General features: G+C 48.3%; 1 protein-coding gene across 1 annotated transcript in view; it reads left to right on the plus strand.

The window, feature by feature from the left end:
• Window positions 1-16,115, plus strand: part of mast2 (microtubule associated serine/threonine kinase 2) — an 87,438-nt gene extending 71,323 nt beyond the window's left edge. The window contains 10 exon segments of the mRNA XM_032525360.1: window positions 870-1,012; window positions 2,415-2,576; window positions 4,571-4,783; window positions 6,397-6,623; window positions 8,232-8,354; window positions 9,833-9,969; window positions 10,186-10,373; window positions 11,213-11,763; window positions 12,821-13,621; window positions 13,928-16,115. Coding sequence (XP_032381251.1) covers window positions 870-1,012; window positions 2,415-2,576; window positions 4,571-4,783; window positions 6,397-6,623; window positions 8,232-8,354; window positions 9,833-9,969; window positions 10,186-10,373; window positions 11,213-11,763; window positions 12,821-13,621; window positions 13,928-14,719 — 3,337 coding nt within the window. The 3' untranslated portion in view covers window positions 14,720-16,115.
• The last annotated feature ends 1,109 nt before the right edge of the window (window positions 16,116-17,224 follow it).

Genomic DNA, 17,224 nt, shown 5'->3' on the forward strand with positions numbered 1-17,224 from the left:
AGAGAGAGAAACCCAGAGAGAAAGAGAGACCCAGAGAGAAAGAGAGAAAACCCAGAGAAAGAGAACCAGAGAGAGACCCAGAGAGAAGAACCAAGAGAGACCCAGAGAGAGAGATAAACCAGAGAGAGACCCAGAGAAAAAGGGAGAGGTCCCAGAGAAAGAGACCCGAGAGAAGAGAAAGACCCAAAGAGAGACCCAGGAAAGAAAACCCCAGAGAAAGAGGAACCCAAAGAAAGAGAGAAGAGAGAACCCCAGAGAGAGACCCAGAGAAAGCCCCCGAGAGGAGAGAACCAGAGAGAGACCCAGAGAGAAAGAGAGAGACCCAGAGAAAGAGACCCAGAGAGAAAGAGAAAGACCCAAGAGAAAGAGAAAAAACCCAGAGAGAGACCCAGTAGAAAAGAAGAGACCCATAGAAAAGAGACCCAAAAGAGAAAGGAGAGACCCAGAGAAAGAGACCCAGAGAGAAAGAGAGAGACCCAGAGAAAGAGACCCAGAGAGAAGAGAGAGACCAGAAAGAGACCCAGAGAAAGAGAGAGACCCAAGAGAAAGAGAGACCCCAGAAAAGAAACCAGAGAGAAAGAGAAAGCCCAGAGAGAGACCCAGAGAGAAAGAGAGAGCCCCAGAAAAGAGCCCAGAGAGAAAGAGAGACCCAGAGAGTGAGACACAGAAAGAGACCCAGAGAGAAAGAGAGAGACCCAGAGAGAAAGAGAGAGACCCAGAGAGAAAGAGAGAGACCCAGAGAGAAAGAGAGAGATCCAGTGAGTGAGACACAGAAAGAGACCCAGAGAGAGAGAGACCAAGAGAGTGAGGCACAGAGATCGAGAGTGCTGTGCTTGTTTCTCATTTCCTCTCCAACTCTACCCCTGCAGCCTGCGGAAGCGTCTGTCTGTCTCGGAGTCGTCCCACACGGAGAGCGACTCCAGCCCGCCGCTGACCGTCCGGAGACGCTGCTGTTCAGCCATCATCGAGATGCCCCGCTTCGCCATCTCCTCGGAGGAGGAGGGGGGCCAAGGTAAAACCCTGGGGGGACGTTGGGATGGCCTGGGGGGTCACTAGCTATCAGGAGACACTCTTCCAGAAATAAGAGGACAGATTGAAGACTGTTGTTGAAGTTGTTATGAGAGAAGGCTGTATTAAAAAGTGTCTAATATCTGACATGTTGGTCTCAAAGTGTTCCTGGGGTTTTGACATTTTTTTACCTTCTCCACGCACTTTGGAAGAAGAGGAAATTGGGACAGAAATCCCTGCGCTGCTTAATATCTGACATGTGTTGCTGCTCTTTGGTTTGCAGTGTGAACAGTGTCCAAGTGAGGGCTTCTGGACACGTCATAGGTCCCAAACGGCAGCCGTATATGCAGATTTCTTTTCTGCACCTCACACCAAGCACTGAAATTGATAAGTGGTGCCTTAAACTCCCAAAATATAAAGAGTTTGAGTTATAAAGGTAGCCTGTCAGACTGGATGTTAAAGTCCTCACATTATGCCTTTGGCCGTTTTCCCTTTTCTTAACTGTGTTATATATTGTTTTTGTAAATGTTATAAGTTCACAAAGTGAAAAAGCCCAAACTGACTGGCTAGTAGTCCTTACCTAGGTACTGTCAGGGCCTCATACTCTGCTCCTGACTGGCTAGTAGTCCTTACCTAGGTACTGTCAGGACCTCATACTCTGCTTCTGACTGGCTAGTAGTCCTTACCTAGGTACTGTCAGGACCCTCATACTCTTCTTCTGACTGGCTAGTAGTCCTTACCTAGGTACTGTCAGGACCCTCATACTCTGCTCCTGACTGGCTAGTACTCCTTACCTAGGTACTGTCAGGGCCCTCATACTCTGCTTCTGACTGGCTAGTAGTCCTTACCGAGCTACTGCACATGTGCGACTCCCAACAAAGATGGAACAGAAGTGAGGTAAAACAGAGAGCTCAACACACAGGGTGAAAAGAGGAGCTGCAGCAATGTGCAGTAAAACACATATATGTTGTTTTTTGAAAATTATACCCTGTAAACCTATTCTGTTATAACCTCTAAATGCAATTATGAACCTGAAAATTAGCGTAATATGTGCACTTTAAGTGAAAACCGAATATAGTGAGCTGCCTGATTTTGTTAAGATAATAAATTGAAGCACCGTGGATACATGCATTTACTATCCTGTAACATGTACTGTACATGCACTTATTTAAGGATAAACTCCTATAAACATCTTTATTACACTTTCTCATGTATTCCTGTCAACTACTCTGGTTTTAAATAACTAGTTATGTTGTGTCATATTTAAATCAACACTTCAAATGTTGGAATACTCTCTGTACTCACTGTCCTGTCCCTGTTTGTAACAATAAATATTGAGGGAATGCAAATGAAAGCAGCACATACGGAGCTGTCAATCGGACGCTGTGTTGTTGTGTGTCTCCCAGGTGCGGCTGTGAGTCGTAAGAGTCCCAGTCTGCTGGGTCTGAGCGCGGTGAGGGGTCCGCTCGCCATCCCGGAGCTCCCGGTGGAGAGAGAGCTGACGCTGGACGAGTCCCCCACCACGCCCAGCTCCACCTGCAGTCAGCTGAGCAGAGCCACGCTCACACGTCAGTACCAACACATGTCTTACCCAACACATGTCTTACCCAACACATGTCTTACCCAACACATGTCTTACCCAACACATGTCTTACCCAACACATGTCTTACCAAACACATGTCTTACCCAACACATGTCTTACCCAACACATGTCTTACCCAACACATGTCTTACCCAACACATGTCTTACCCAACACATGTCTTACCAAACACATGTCTTACCCAACACATGTCTTTCCCAACACATGTCTTACCCAACACATGTCTTTCTCAACACATGTCTTTCCCAACACATGTCTTACCCAACACATGTCTTTCCCAACACATGTCTTTCTCAACACATGTCTTTCCCAACACATGTCTTACCCAACACATGTCTTACCCAACACATGTCTTACCCAACACATGTCTTACCCAACACATGTCTTTCCCAAACATGCTTCCCTACCCAACACATGTCTTTCCCAACACATGTCTTACCCAACAATGTCTTTCCCAACACATGTCTTACCCAACACTGTCTTACCCAACACAGTCTTACCCAACACATGTCTACCCAACATGTCTTTCCAACACATGTCTTACCCAACACATGTCTTTCCCAACACATGTCTTACCCAACACATGTCTTTCCCAACACATGTCTTTCCCAATACATGTCTTTCCCAACACATGTCTTTCCCAACACATGTCTTTCTCAACACATGTCTTACCCAACACATGTCTTTCCCAACACATGTCTTACCCAACACATGTCTTTCCCAACACATGTCTTTCCCAACACATGTCTTACCCAACACATGTCTTTCCCAACACATGTCTTTCCCAATACATGTCTTTCCCAACACATGTCTTTCCCAACACATGTCTTTCTCAACACATGTCTTACCCAACACATGTCTTTCCCAACACATGTCTTACCCAACACATGTCTTTCCCAACACATGTCTTACCCAACACATGTCTTTCCCAACACATGTCTTTCCCAACACATGTCTTTCCCAACACATGTCTTACCTAACACATGCCGTGGAATCACAAAGAGACACAGATACAAACACGTACAACGGTCCTTTCCACTTTTTAAATCGGATTTGTCCGAAATATATTCAATTCAATTCAATTTATAGTATCAATTCATAACAAGAGTTATCTGGAGGCACTTTACAGATAGAGCAGGTCTAGACCATGAGACAATGAGAACTATGACAATGAGAAGTCATCAATTTTTTCACAATCCTACCTACAGCATCTTTAAAGATTTTCATTTTTACTGTAAATGAATATTGGTTAAAAAATACAGTTTATCGATGTCATTAACTACTAATAATCGGTATCTCTATCGGCCTAGACAAAAAATCGGGTTAATCCCTAACAATTCAATTCAATTTTATTTATAGTGTCAATTCATAACAAGAGTTATCTTGAGACCCTTTACAGATAGAGCAGGTCTAGACCACACTCTATAATTTACAAGGACCCAACAGGTCTACTAGTTTCCTCCAGAGCAAGCAACAGGGCCACAGTGGCGAGGAAAAACTCCCTTTTAGGAAGAAACCTGGGATAGACCCAGGCCCAGACCCAGACCCAGGCCCAGATCCAGGCCCAGACCCAGGCTCCTGGTGGGCGGTGTCTGACGACCGGTTGGGGTTAGAATGAAGAGTGGCAATAACAGTCACAAAAAACAGTAGTTTGTTGTAGTTCTTTGTAGTAGTTCATGACGTAGCAGGGCACTGTGGGTATCACAAGGCCCAGCAGGACGTAGCAGAGTCCCTACATCAGTCTGGTGCTGAAGGAGCTGCTCAGGGACCCCCCAGTGTTGTGTAAGGGGTGAGAGGTGTCATCCATGATGGATGTCAGCTTAGCCAACATCCTCCTCTCCCCTACTGTCTCCACGGGGTCCAGAGGACAGTCCAGGACAGGGCTTTAAAGTGCACCCCGTTTTCTTGTCTTGACTAAACCTGAGACCTGTATGTCTGACCTCCCTCTGTCCCCCCGCAGCGGGCAGTTCAGGCAGCAACGGCACCGCTGCTAAACCCGACAGCGATCCTCCCTCCACGCCGAGGGCCATCAGCGACCTGGCGGCTCGCAGGGCGCGCCACCGCCTGCTTTCCGGAGACGCAGACAAGCACACGGCGAGCTCCGGCTCCAGGCCCCTCAACAAGGTCATCAAGTCGGCGTCCGCCACCACGCTGTCGCTGATGATCCCCGCAGGTCAGTGGGTCGCGTCAGGCTACATTTTACATTTTAATCACAGAGTGGTTTTTAGCTCCAGGAGAAGAGCTAATCTCCGCTTGTGTGTGGTGGGGTGTGTGTGTGTGTGTGTGTGTGTGTGTGTGTGTGTGTGTGTGTGTGTGTGTGTGTGTGTGGGGTGTGTGTGTGTGTGTGTGTGCCAGTGGTCAACAGGACTTACTAGATAGTGTTGAAACGTCAACAAAAGGGACAAAAATTGAAAAACGCCGTCAAAAGTGTTGGAAAAAAGGGATAAAAACGTAAGAAGAACTTAAAAACATCGATGAAAAGCGTCAACGGAAGTGTTGATTTTCAATTTTTTCGAGAAGACAACACGAGGGTTAACTCAAATATTAGGTATAATTCTATATAAATGAGGGTTGTTGACCGTAAATTCCAAAAAGTATAAAACTAGTATAAGGTGGTGTTAGTGGAAACTAAAAAAAAAAGTCAGAAAAAGGGACAAAAATGTCAAATTCTGTCGTTTTTGGACCCTTAAAGACAACACGAGGGTTAGCAGCAGATTCTTTTCTCTCTCCTCCTAATCCTGTTAAGGGTCTCTTGACCTTTGGGGTTTTATCTTGCCCCCCCCCCCCAGGGTGGAACAACAACAGATTAAAACAATTAAAGCAAAACAAAAAGTATTTAATGAACGCATTAGTCAAATCTAAAAGTTAAAAGGTGCATTGTTGTTCCGGCCGTATATAGATAATATAGATTATATATAACAGAAATTTAAATAACTGAAGTAAATAATAATGGTAAAGAAAACATAGGACTTTCTGTTATATTGTAAATTTACAGAAATTATGTGTGTGTGTGTATATATATATATATATATATTATATATCAAATCATTGGCGTCGGAGCAAGGGGGAATGAGAGGGGGAAACGCCAGAGCAAGGGGAATGAGAGGGGGAAACGCCAGAGCAGGTGGAATTAGAGTGGGAAACGCCAGAGCAGGTGGAATGAGAGTGGGAAACGCCAGAGCAGGGGGAATGAAAGGGGAAAACGCCAGAGCAGGTGGAATTAGAGTGGAAAACGCCAGAGTAGAGGGAATGAGAGGGGGAAACGCCAGAGTAGAGGGAATGAGAGGGGGAAACGCCAGAGCAGGTGGAATGAGAGGAGGAAACGCCAGAGCCAGGGGAATGAGAGGGGAAACGCCAGAGCAGGGGAATGAGAGGGGAAACGCCAGAGCCAGGGGAATGAGAGGGGAAACGCCAGAGCCAGGGGAATGAGAGGGGAAACACCAGAGCAGGGGGAATGAGAGGGGGAAATGCCAGAGCAGGGGAATGAGAGGGGGAAACGCCAGAGCAGGGAAATGAGAGGGGAAACGCCAGAGCAGGTGGAATGAAAGGGGGAAACGCCAGAGCAGGTGGAATGAGGGGGAAGCGCCAGAGCAGGGGGAATGAAAGGAGGAAACTAAACGACTAAAAACGACAACTTAAATTAAATAGATTAAAACAGACCTAAAGATAATTGAAGGTTATCTGGATCATAAAATATTCAGTGTGATCTTGGCCAGTCTGGTATTGTACGTTAAAAAGGCTCCATGTGGACACCACACACTCACCGAGTTATTGGTCCGTCCTCAGACCACCACGGAGCCTCGCCATTGGCCAGCCCGATGTCCCCCCACTCGCTGTCGTCCAACCCGTCGTCGCGGGACTCGTCCCCGAGCCGAGACCTGTCCCCGGCCGTCAACAACGCCAAGCCCGCCATCGTGATCCACAGGGCGGGCAAGAAGTACGGCTTCACCCTGAGGGCCATCCGGGTCTACATGGGGGACTCGGACATCTACACAGTCCACCACATGGTCTGGGTGAGTCCCACAGAGCTTAGAGAGACAGTGTTTTACACTCACTGGGATCTTTCAACGTTCACCTTACTTTAAAGATAGTTTTTTTAGCCTTTTAAATTCCGAAAAAGTTTGTCCAACGTGATATTTATTTCCTCAAAATTAAAAATCTGTTCAAATTTTGACCTAAATCTGTTGGGTTTCTGCTGTAGAACCTAAAGAATGGACATTATTAGTGTAATAACTTCTCAGTGACATCAACCTGTCAGCCAAAAGTGAAATGATCACATTACATCTAATTTAAAATTAGGTGTGTTAAAGATATATTATATGTTTTGTTGAGTTAGTGTCCCTGATGCTCCTTCCTGCCCCAGGGGTAAAAGACAGCTACAGCTCAGGGGAATGGAGAGAATATGTGTGTTTTCTCTGCTTTAAAGAAATCGTTTGACCTCTGTGTTGGTCCGACAGATTCAGTGCTGGCCTTAAATGAAAGTCTAAAGGGTCCCCTTCCCACCGCTACCACGCACCATATCATAGGACACTGACTATACCCCCAACATGATCCTGAACCAGATCTAGAATACATTTAACATAGGGGGTTATGTCTATGAGCTGGAACAACGTGATTGGCTGCGGCTGGCGTTTGAACAGCTGGACCACTTTGAGGTGTTAGGCTCACAAAACATCTTTAATAAAAAAAAAAAAAGTTTCTGACAATAAAGGGACAGAAAGTTTTTTTTTTTAGTTTTTGGGGATTTATGATAGAAATAGACGGATTCCCGTCCCTGACCGATTGTCCAGGGCTTGTCCTGCATAGAGACATTATTGCCCCCCCCCCCAAAAGGAAAATCATATTTGCCAAAATTATAAGAATTGAGAGAAACAATAGCAATTAAAATCCTCTCTAGATGTGTTTATTAGCACTTATCTCCGTTTCACCAGAGTCTGGCCGTACTGGACTCTCCAGGTGACTTTAAGCAGCATTGTTAATTTGGGCTTCGTTATCTCAAGTATAACAGGCGTGGAAAAACCTGGAATATCCAGACCCTTTTTTTGGCAGTCTGCAGATTATCTGTATCTGCGTTTTTATTTGCCTGATAAACAATAAATAATAATTAAAAAGTGTGCTGCTTTGGCTCGGCACCCTCTGCTTCGGCTTCACTCGCCACTGAGTCTCGACTTAATGCCTAAAAGATTTTCTAGGGTTAAATTTAACCCGTTTTTAGTCTTTTTATCACAACCTTCGAAATAAGCGCTGAACATGTCAACATTAGAAATGTCAAATAACTTTTGGAAAAACATCAAAAACAAGCACCCACAAGTTTGAAAAAGTGACACAAATGTTGTAAAAAGCGATGATAATGTTTCCTGGTTGACAGGGAAAGACAACACAAGGGTTGAACCAGCTAGTCCTGAATGTGTTAAAATTACAAGTTATGTGCAATTAACCTAATATAAAAGGAGGAATTTGGGATTTAGAGTCACTGTCAGTGTGTTTGCAGTGGGTTGGGATTCATGTTGTTGACAGGAGATGGCAGCAGAACAGCCTCAGGTGTTAAATACACCTTCCTTCTTTCCACTTTCCATCCTTTTCTCTCTCTCTCTCTCTCTCTCTCTCTCTCTCTCTCTCAGCATGTGGAAGACGGCGGTCCGGCCCACGACGCGGGTCTGAGGGAGGGGGACCTGATCACCCAGGTCAACGGCGAGCCGGTCCACGGTCTGGTTCACACCGAGGTGGTGGAGCTCATCCTGAAGGTGCAGAAATCACTTCTTAAGTGTCTAGTTTTTTATTAGTGCGTGTTGTATTTTCCTTTATTATGTTACTAAAGACAATTACATTAGATTGGTTTTTGAATGTAATGCTAATTTTGAAATAATCGTGAAGTCATCCTAATCTGACTTTAATATCATTTTGATATTTGTAACGTACGAAATAGAAGTCAGAGACGTTTCAGAGACGCCCCAACTACAACGTCTCTGTAGGAGACCAGCGGACGGTCCATTTCTCACAAGCTACAAAATCATTCCAACACTAAAAATGGCATTTATCAGACACACACACACACACACACACACACACACACTTTGTTTGAGACCTGTTTCTGTCTCAGGACCGAAGTCTCGCGAGATCTGGCGACACAGAGGCGCTAACGTCAGCTAACATTCGCGACCACCCTAACAAACACTTACTTTGTAATGCTACATGTGGCTTTTTGCTGCTTAAATATTGAATGTTAGCAGAAGAAAATGTGAATAAACTATTAAATTATGCAAATTACTTTTCATTCTCACTACCTTCACTGCAATTTCACCCGAGGCCCATTAACAAGTGTGTATCTTTAGCTATCGAGAATCTTTTTTCTTTAGGAGTTTTCCCTCCAAACTACTCTTGTGCAACTTAACCCGTTTGTTCCGGATGCTTCGATCCGACACATCTACCGCCGGTAACTGCGTTGCGCAACTCTGAACCTCCCGCCGGCTGCTGCGTGGCTCAGCCTTTTGTATTCGTCGGTCTTTCTATGACGCGTGCAGCAGAGAACGCACCGTCATTGGTTCAAATACACACGAGGCGGGTCTTGTTGGCCACGTGACCACCAACATGTACCGTAGTTTGCTTAAAATCGTGTCAATCAACCAGACACACATGTGCGTGAAAACGGCTCCGACAGAGGAGGATTTAGACAGCGAGGGCAGTGACGTTGAGGTGGAAGATAGTGAGGAGTTTGGGAGGGAGGAGGTCTTCATCATAATCATCATCATCATCATCTTCATCCTAATCGACCACTTCCTCTGTCGGAGCCGTTTTCTCGCTCGTCCCTCAAAACTTCATAAACAAACGCACATGTATGTCTGGTTGATTGACATGATTCTCAGCAAACTACGGTACATTTATGTGGTCACGTGGCTTTAAATAGCCAACAAGACCCGCCCTCGTGTGTATTTGAACCAATGACGGTGCGTTCTCTGCTGCACGCGTCATGAGAAGACCGACGAATACAACATGCTGCGCCACGCAGCAGCCGGCAGGAGGGTCAGAGTTGCGCAACGCAGTAACCGGCGGTAGATGTAATGTGTCGACGCGAAGCATCCGGAACAAACGGGTTAAGCACAACCGTTAGATGAAACTCATTTAACATTCAAAAAATATAACTTTCAAATGTACACCAATGGGAAATCTGTGCAAAGCGTTAAATTGCACGTGTGTGACGCTCTGTGTGTCTGTCGTCTTGCAGAGCGGCGGCAAGGTGTCCATCTGTGCCGTCCCCTTTGAGAACACGTCCATCAAGGTCGGCCCCGCCAGAAAGACCACCCACAAATCCAAGATGGCGAGACGCAACAAGAAGACCAAGACCAAGGAGGGACAGGACAGGTGGGTCACACACACACACACACACACACACACACACACACACACACACACACACACACACCTGTGTTGTATCAAACGTGTTTAAAGAGCTCCTACTAGACTCCTTTTATACTCTTGGGGTGTCCTAGAATGGGTTTACATTCTTATGTCTCTCATGCTGCCCATTGCTCCTGTCTGAAACACTGGGTTGTTGCTGTCGTGTGTTGTCCCCCGCAGTAAGAAGAGGACGTCTCTGTTCAGGAAGATCACCAAGCAGGCGTCTCTCCTCCACACCAGCCGCAGTCTGTCCTCCCTGAACCGGTCCCTGTCCTCTGGGGAGAGCGGCCCCGGATCGCCCACACACAACATGTCCCCGCGGAGCCCGACGCAGGGCTACCGGTCCACGCCAGACTCCGCCCACTCAGGTGAGACACACACGCTCACCTCTACTGCAAGAAAAACAACAAAATGCTAGTATATTAAATATGGGTGCATGAAATATTGTTGTTGTTTTTTAATCATCATCCTAATTTCAACGGACGCAAAAACCAAAACACAAAAAGCCGCGTCTGAGTCTGACTTAATGACTCTCTGACTTTCTGCTCATGCACATGCAATCATTCTCCCTTGTGGGGGGAGGGGCTTAGGAGACCATTTTGGGCTTTAGCAGGAAGGGTGGGAGGCACTAAGAAGTTGTCAATTTTTTCACAATCCTACCTACAGCATCTTTAAAGATTTTCCTTTTTACTGTAAATGACGATTGGTTAAAAAATCCAGTTTATCGGTGTCATTAACTACGAATAATCGGTATCTCCGTCTGCCTAGACAAAAAATTGGTTGAACAATTCAATTTATTCAATTTTATTTATAGTATCAATTCATAACAAGAGTTATCTGGAGACCCTTTACAGATAGGGCAGGTCTAGACCACACTCCAGAATTTACAAGGACCCAACAGTTGTAGTAGTTTCCTCCAGAGCCGCAACAGTGGTGAGGAAAAACTCTCTTTTAGGAAGAAACCTGGGACAGACCCAGACCCAGACCCAGGCCCAGACCCAAACACAGGCCCAGACCCAGGCCCAGACCCAGACCCAGACCCAGGCTCTTGGTAGGCGGTGTCTGACGACCGTTGGGGGTTAGGATGAAGAATGGCAATAACAGTCACAAAAATAGTAGTTTGTAGTAGTTCTTTGAAGTAGTTCATGACGTAGCAGGGCACACACAACACTATTAATGGACTTCCTCCCCTCCCCCCCCCCCTTAGTTGGCGGAAACTCCTCCCAGAGCAGCTCCCCCAGCTCCAGCGTCCCGAACTCGCCGGCGAGCTCCGGCCACATCCGGCCCAGCTCCCTGCACGGCCTCGCCCCCAAGCTGCAGCGCCAGTACCGCTCGCCCCGACGCAAGTCCGCCGGCAACATCCCGCTCTCCCCTCTGGCCCGCACGCCTTCCCCCACCCCTCAGAGCAGCTCCCCGCAGCGCTCCCCGTCCCCCCTGTCCCACGCCCTGGGACGGTCTGCGGCGGGACAGTCCTTCCCCGTGAAGCTGCACTCGTCCCCGCCCCTGGTCCGGCAGATATCCAGGCCCAAGAGTGCGGAGCCCCCGCGCTCTCCGCTCCTCAAGAGGGTGCAGTCGGCCGAGAAGCTGGCGTCGTCCCTCACCAACCCCCCCTCGTCGCCCTCTGGGGGGGCGGCGGCGGCGGCGGCGGCAACGGCGGGGGGGGCGGCTGTCGGGAGCCGTAAACACAGTCTGGACATCTCGCATTCAGAGTTCAAGAAGGAGATCCTGCAGAGAGAGCCGAGCCTACAGAGCCTTCAGGTATGGGCTCACGAGGGTCTCGAACCCTTTAAACTGCTTCTTGTGATCTCATAATATCTTCAAATATCTTCAAATATCTTCAAATATCTTCAAATGTATCCCTTAAAAAATCAGTAGAACCTACGCTAAAACGTTATGTACGTCAACAGACCGTAATTATGAATAAAAGTATTAAAATTGTGTAATAAATTAAAGAAAATATAAAATCAGTGTTTTCATCACATTTTACTGAATAAACACTCAAATCATATTAATACAAAATATTTCTGAACACTGCACAAGTTATTTGAATTTATACTTATATGTACTTATACATGTACTTATATTATACTTATACATATATATATATATATATATATATATGCTGTAAATAGCAGATGCTAAGGGATGCTCCACTCTATTCCTATGGGTGACGTCAAGCAACTTCAACGTGCACGCAAAGCATTCTGGGAAGCTGGCCGATGCCCATCTTTATGCAAATGAATCCATTGAACGTGACCTGACTATCCAGTAGAAGTAGACGACAATCTTTCACACGGACCCTTGTCGATGTGAAATGAAGACGGATTCAGCCCCTGCACGGCCGATTTCTCGCTAAAAATGTTTCCAGAAACACGTTTCGGTGAACTATTTCTGTAAAACACGACACCTTATTTTGTCCGGGCCGCCGTGACGGTGATTTGAAAGTCTTGAGTAGCCTGACCGGTCGGTACACGATCCGTCCTGCGCATGTGCAAGATATAACATATATTTTAGACAGAGAAGAAGAAGAAAAAAACAGGCAACATAGGCACATTTTCAAACACGCAATTGTGAAATCGCCAAATTAAACCCATGGAAATTTTAAACCTTAAAGAACACATTTGTGTTATCCTTTGATATCCTAAAACAGAGAAATCCACAACCACACACACTGTTGTTTTGTTATTTTGCCAGATAGAAAAGCCAACGTACATGTGTGTAGCAGCTCAGTTCACTGTGCATATTATAAGAGTCTTATATCACTTTATATTACGACAAATTTACCCCGTGTTTTGTTCCTCTCTCTCGCTTTCAGGAGTCCTCCAGCGAGGTTCTGCTGTCTTCGGCCGGGTGCGGCGTGGAGAAGGGCAGCCTGCAGAAGCACTCCTCCTCAAACCGGAAGCTGGGGCGTCAGGAAGGGGACGGGGCCCTCGGCTCGGCGCCCGGGTCTCTGGGTCTGGCCCCCGGGAAGAGCAAGCTGAAGGACAAGCTGTCGGCCATCCGGCAGGACCGGGCCGAGCGGAGGGAGTCGCTGCAGAAGCAGGACGCCATCCACGAGGTGGACTCGTCCGAGGACGAGACCGACGAGGGCTCCGAGGACAGCCAGGACGGACGCAAGGCGGCCACCTTCACCCCTCCCCCCCTGCTGAGGCCCACCACTGTGAGAACGGGGCCCGGAGGCACGCTGCCGTCCCTCTGCCTCTCCCCCTGCACGACTCACGCCACCTTTACCCACACGGGGCCCTCCCAGGGGGGCCGGCCGACCCCCTCGCACCCCCTCTCCTCGGTCACGGAGACGAAGGCCGGGCAGAGCGTCTCCACGCTGGGGGTGAGAGACACGAGGTCTGCGGCATCCACAGAAGACAGTGCCAGACAAGAGAGGAAGGTTCTGGGCCCAAGTGGTGCCACAAAACCCACTCGGGGCCCCCTTCTCTTCCCCACCCCAGGCAGTGCGTTCATCTCAGTCGGCAAGGACACTTTCCTAAAGCCAGATCCTCCAGGAGACTCAAAGAGTCTCAGGGGGAAGGCTGCACCATCGGAGCCCAGGGCGGAGGACCAAACCCTGGACCGCCCTAGAGCCACAGTCCCCTCTTCCAAGATCACCACAAATACTACCGACAGAACCTGCAGCAGTACCACAGACTGCAGAACCTCAACCAGTACTACAGACTGCAGAACCTCCACCACCAGTACTACAGACTGCAGAACCTCCACCACCAGTACTACAGACTGCAAAACCTCCACCACCAGTACTACAGACTGCCGACCCAACACCAGTACTACAGACTGCCGACCCAACACCAGTACTACAGACTGCCGACCCAACACCAGTACTACAGACTGCCGACCCACCACCAGTACTACAGACTGCAGAACCCCCAACACCAGTACTACAGACTGCCGACCCACCACCAGTACTACAGACTGCCTGACCTCCACCAGTACTACAGACTGCCGGACCTCCACCAGTACTACAGACTGCCGGACCTCCACCAGTACTACAGACTGCCGGACCGCTGAGAGCCAAGAGACACCCAGCGCCTCCTGCTCCTCTCCTAGTGTCCCCAAGGAGAAGAAGGAGGCTGACAACAGGAGACTGTGCGCCGTGGCCGCTGCGAGTCTAAATGCGTCTCCATCGTCCACTCCTGGTTCTGGCTTTAGTCTCAGCTCCCCAGTCCCAGCCCCTGAGAGCGCCGTGGACAGAGTCGTGTCCCAGCTCACGACGGTAGCTAAGAGCGTTCTGGGTCCCGTCAAACTGAGCGCCGCTGCAGAGAGGAGCCAAAAGGACCAGAAACCATCCAGAGACGGCACACCAGAAGTCCCACCCAGCGCCCCTCTCTCGTTTCTCTCTAAACAGCTCCACACTCCTCCGTCACCAAACCTTTTGGAGCACCAAAACAGACAGAAAACCGATCAAGTCGCCCCCCCGATCACCTCAGCCAAACCCTCGACCCAGAAAGACTTTACCGACCTGCGGCCATCACCCTGCACCGACCTCCCAGAAAGACCCGCACCAGGGTCTGCAGGCAGGGACAATGCTGCCCTGCCTGCATGTGCGCAGCTGGTGGGTGCAGCCGCCCCCCTCAACACAGACCCCATCGCCTCTGCAGCATCTGAGCCCCAGCGCAAGAGGCCCAAACCCCAGGCTCCAACCGCCTCCAACGCTGTGACCGCGTCCTCGCAACCAGACAAAGCCACGAGCAAGAAGACGTAGCAGCGAAAACCCGAATGTGTGAAATCGCGGTACTCGGCGCTGCCTTCGCTGAGGCTTTTAGGAACTCACTCAATCTGCATGTTTGGAAGAAAACACACTAGTAACGTTGCACTTATCTGAGAGACTTTGACTTTCAAAGCAAAAGACAAAGGTGTAGAGAGACAACGAGACAGATGTGGTAGTCCTAGTTCCATTCCAGCTGTTCTGTGCTCCTAATGTCCATGTGAGTTATTTCGGTGTCCTGACTCTTTGGTTCCTGCCTTCAGGCTCAATGCCTCCAGTTTTTTTGTTGTTGCTTTCTCTCTTTTCAAACATGCACGAGGCTAGAAATAAAGAGCTCAGTGGTCCGTGCACGTACAATATAAATGTAGACACATCACACACACACCTTTTCTCGCTCGCTATCTTCTGGTGCCAGCCTCATTACTTTTCACCTTGATGTTGGCAGAGTCAACGCAGCGCGTGTTCCTCCGACAGATCAGGACGTGCCTAACTGCACACACACTCCCCCCCCCCCCCCCCCCCCCCCCCCCCCTTCACGTCCTCGCCCCGGCCAGCCACGTCTGGAAGAAGATTGATGAGCGTTAAAATGCGTTAGAGTTTTAATGGGGCCGAAATCTGCACCGTCAAAGTGCGCTGAGCACCCGGCTAATTAGGCCAAATGAAATCCTCCTCTGGCTGTAGTCCCTGGTGATCCCACGCCGCAGGCCTGCAGCGGAGGAGGGGTGTTCCCGGGACTGGTTCAGCAGTTTGAAGAGGTTCCTGGGGATAGTCGTGCTGACATAGATTTGTGTTTGTGCCAATTTATCGAGTCTTACTGAAGCTACAGTTTGAACCAGAAACTCGACTTTCCTCCCTCCCACCTGGCTGAATATTAAAGAAGCCTCGTGGTCTTGATTGTACTGCAGCACCAGATTGTTTTCCTAGATTTTTGAATGCATTTTTGGATATGTTCAAGCATCCATTTTCTCCAAACTAGCTCAGATCTTACTCTAGCTCATCCTTGACAATGAATATCTGGAACTATTCCTCTAAAGTTAGTTTACTGGTTTGAGGCAAACTTAGAAAGTAGAACCTGCAGTCGAACATGTTGGGTTTTAATCTTTTGGACCCTGTTCCAGGTTGTGAAACAGCCAGATGTGCCGAGCTCTGACCCTGAAGAAACTCCTATTGAGTGTTTATTTCTACTCTACTCTGCTTTATTAGCAAAGAGCATTGCTAACCGCCTCTTCCATACACTGCTGGTTGCATATCATACCGCTGTAGCTATTAAATGCCCAAAATCCTATCCGAACCCAACCGTTAGACGTTGTTTTCTTCTCTTCATCAGATGTGTGTTTTCAGCTCTGACTGATTATTTTAGAAACACTGTTCTGTTGGACCACCGTCTTTTTATTCCTAAGCCCCATCAACCTCATCAACCCCATCAGCTCCCATCAGCCCCCATCCGTCCCCATTCGTCCCCATCAGCCCCATCAGCCCCCATTCGTCCCCATTCGTCCCCATCAGCCCCCATCAGCCCCATCAGCCCCCATCAGCCTTTCAAGGCTTCTGTACTTTTATTTGGTATCTGGACCAACTTGCTGTGTTTTTTGCCTCTAATCCTGTAAAGTCATCATATTTTACTCTGTGTGCGTGTGCGTGTGCGTGTGCGTGTGCGTGTGCGTGTGCGTGTGTGTGTGTGTGTGTGTGTGTGTGTGTGTGTGGATTTGTACAGGACGCCCCGCTACCTGTGCATGTGGCCGAGCTCTCCCTGTGTGTCGGACGTCAGTCTTTGCACAAAACCCTTTATTTATCTCATTTGTCAAAGGAAAACGACAAAAAAAAATCACTAAAAAGGAAACGTGGCGGAGCCGCTGGCTTCAGTCGGTGAAACCTAAGACGCACTTAGCCTGTTAAAATCACTCCCTCGTGTGTGTTTTTGTGTGTTTTTTCCCCTTGGGTATACCACCTTTTACTTCACCTGTGTCCTCCTGATGTTTTCCCTGAACATCCGAAAGCGAGGAGAGACCTTTCCGCCAGATTGAGATGAACTGAACCTCCGTCGGTGTTTACTGTCTTCACTGATCTCAGTTTGACGAGACGCTGTCGACCTGACATCAACACTGACTGTGATATGTTTACATGTGTACTGTTGTGTATCTTTGTGTGTTTCTGGGATGGTTTTTTTGTCACTGGAAGGGTGTTGCCCGTAGCAAGCGAACCTCTGACGAGGCTGTGCGACAGGTCCCGCCTCCCGATCGTACCGCCGTGCGATGACGGCGTCTCCCAAGATGGACGCCGTGTAGAAAGGAGGAAGGCGTCAGCGCACACGTGTGTTAACAGGTGTGTGTGTGTGTTTGTGTGTGTTTGTGTGTGTGTGTGTGTGTGTGTGTGTGTGTGTGTGTTGTAACCAATCAGAGGCGCTGAGACCCGTGGGGAAGGAAGCTCAGCTCCCGGCATCGAGAGCTGTTTATATGAGGATTTATGTGCAGTATATGCTTCGGCCAATCAGAACGACCGTCG

The sequence above is a fragment of the Etheostoma spectabile genome, chromosome 9 (genome assembly GCF_008692095.1).
Source record: "Etheostoma spectabile isolate EspeVRDwgs_2016 chromosome 9, UIUC_Espe_1.0, whole genome shotgun sequence".
NCBI classification, from domain to species: Eukaryota; Metazoa; Chordata; class Actinopteri; order Perciformes; family Percidae; genus Etheostoma; species Etheostoma spectabile.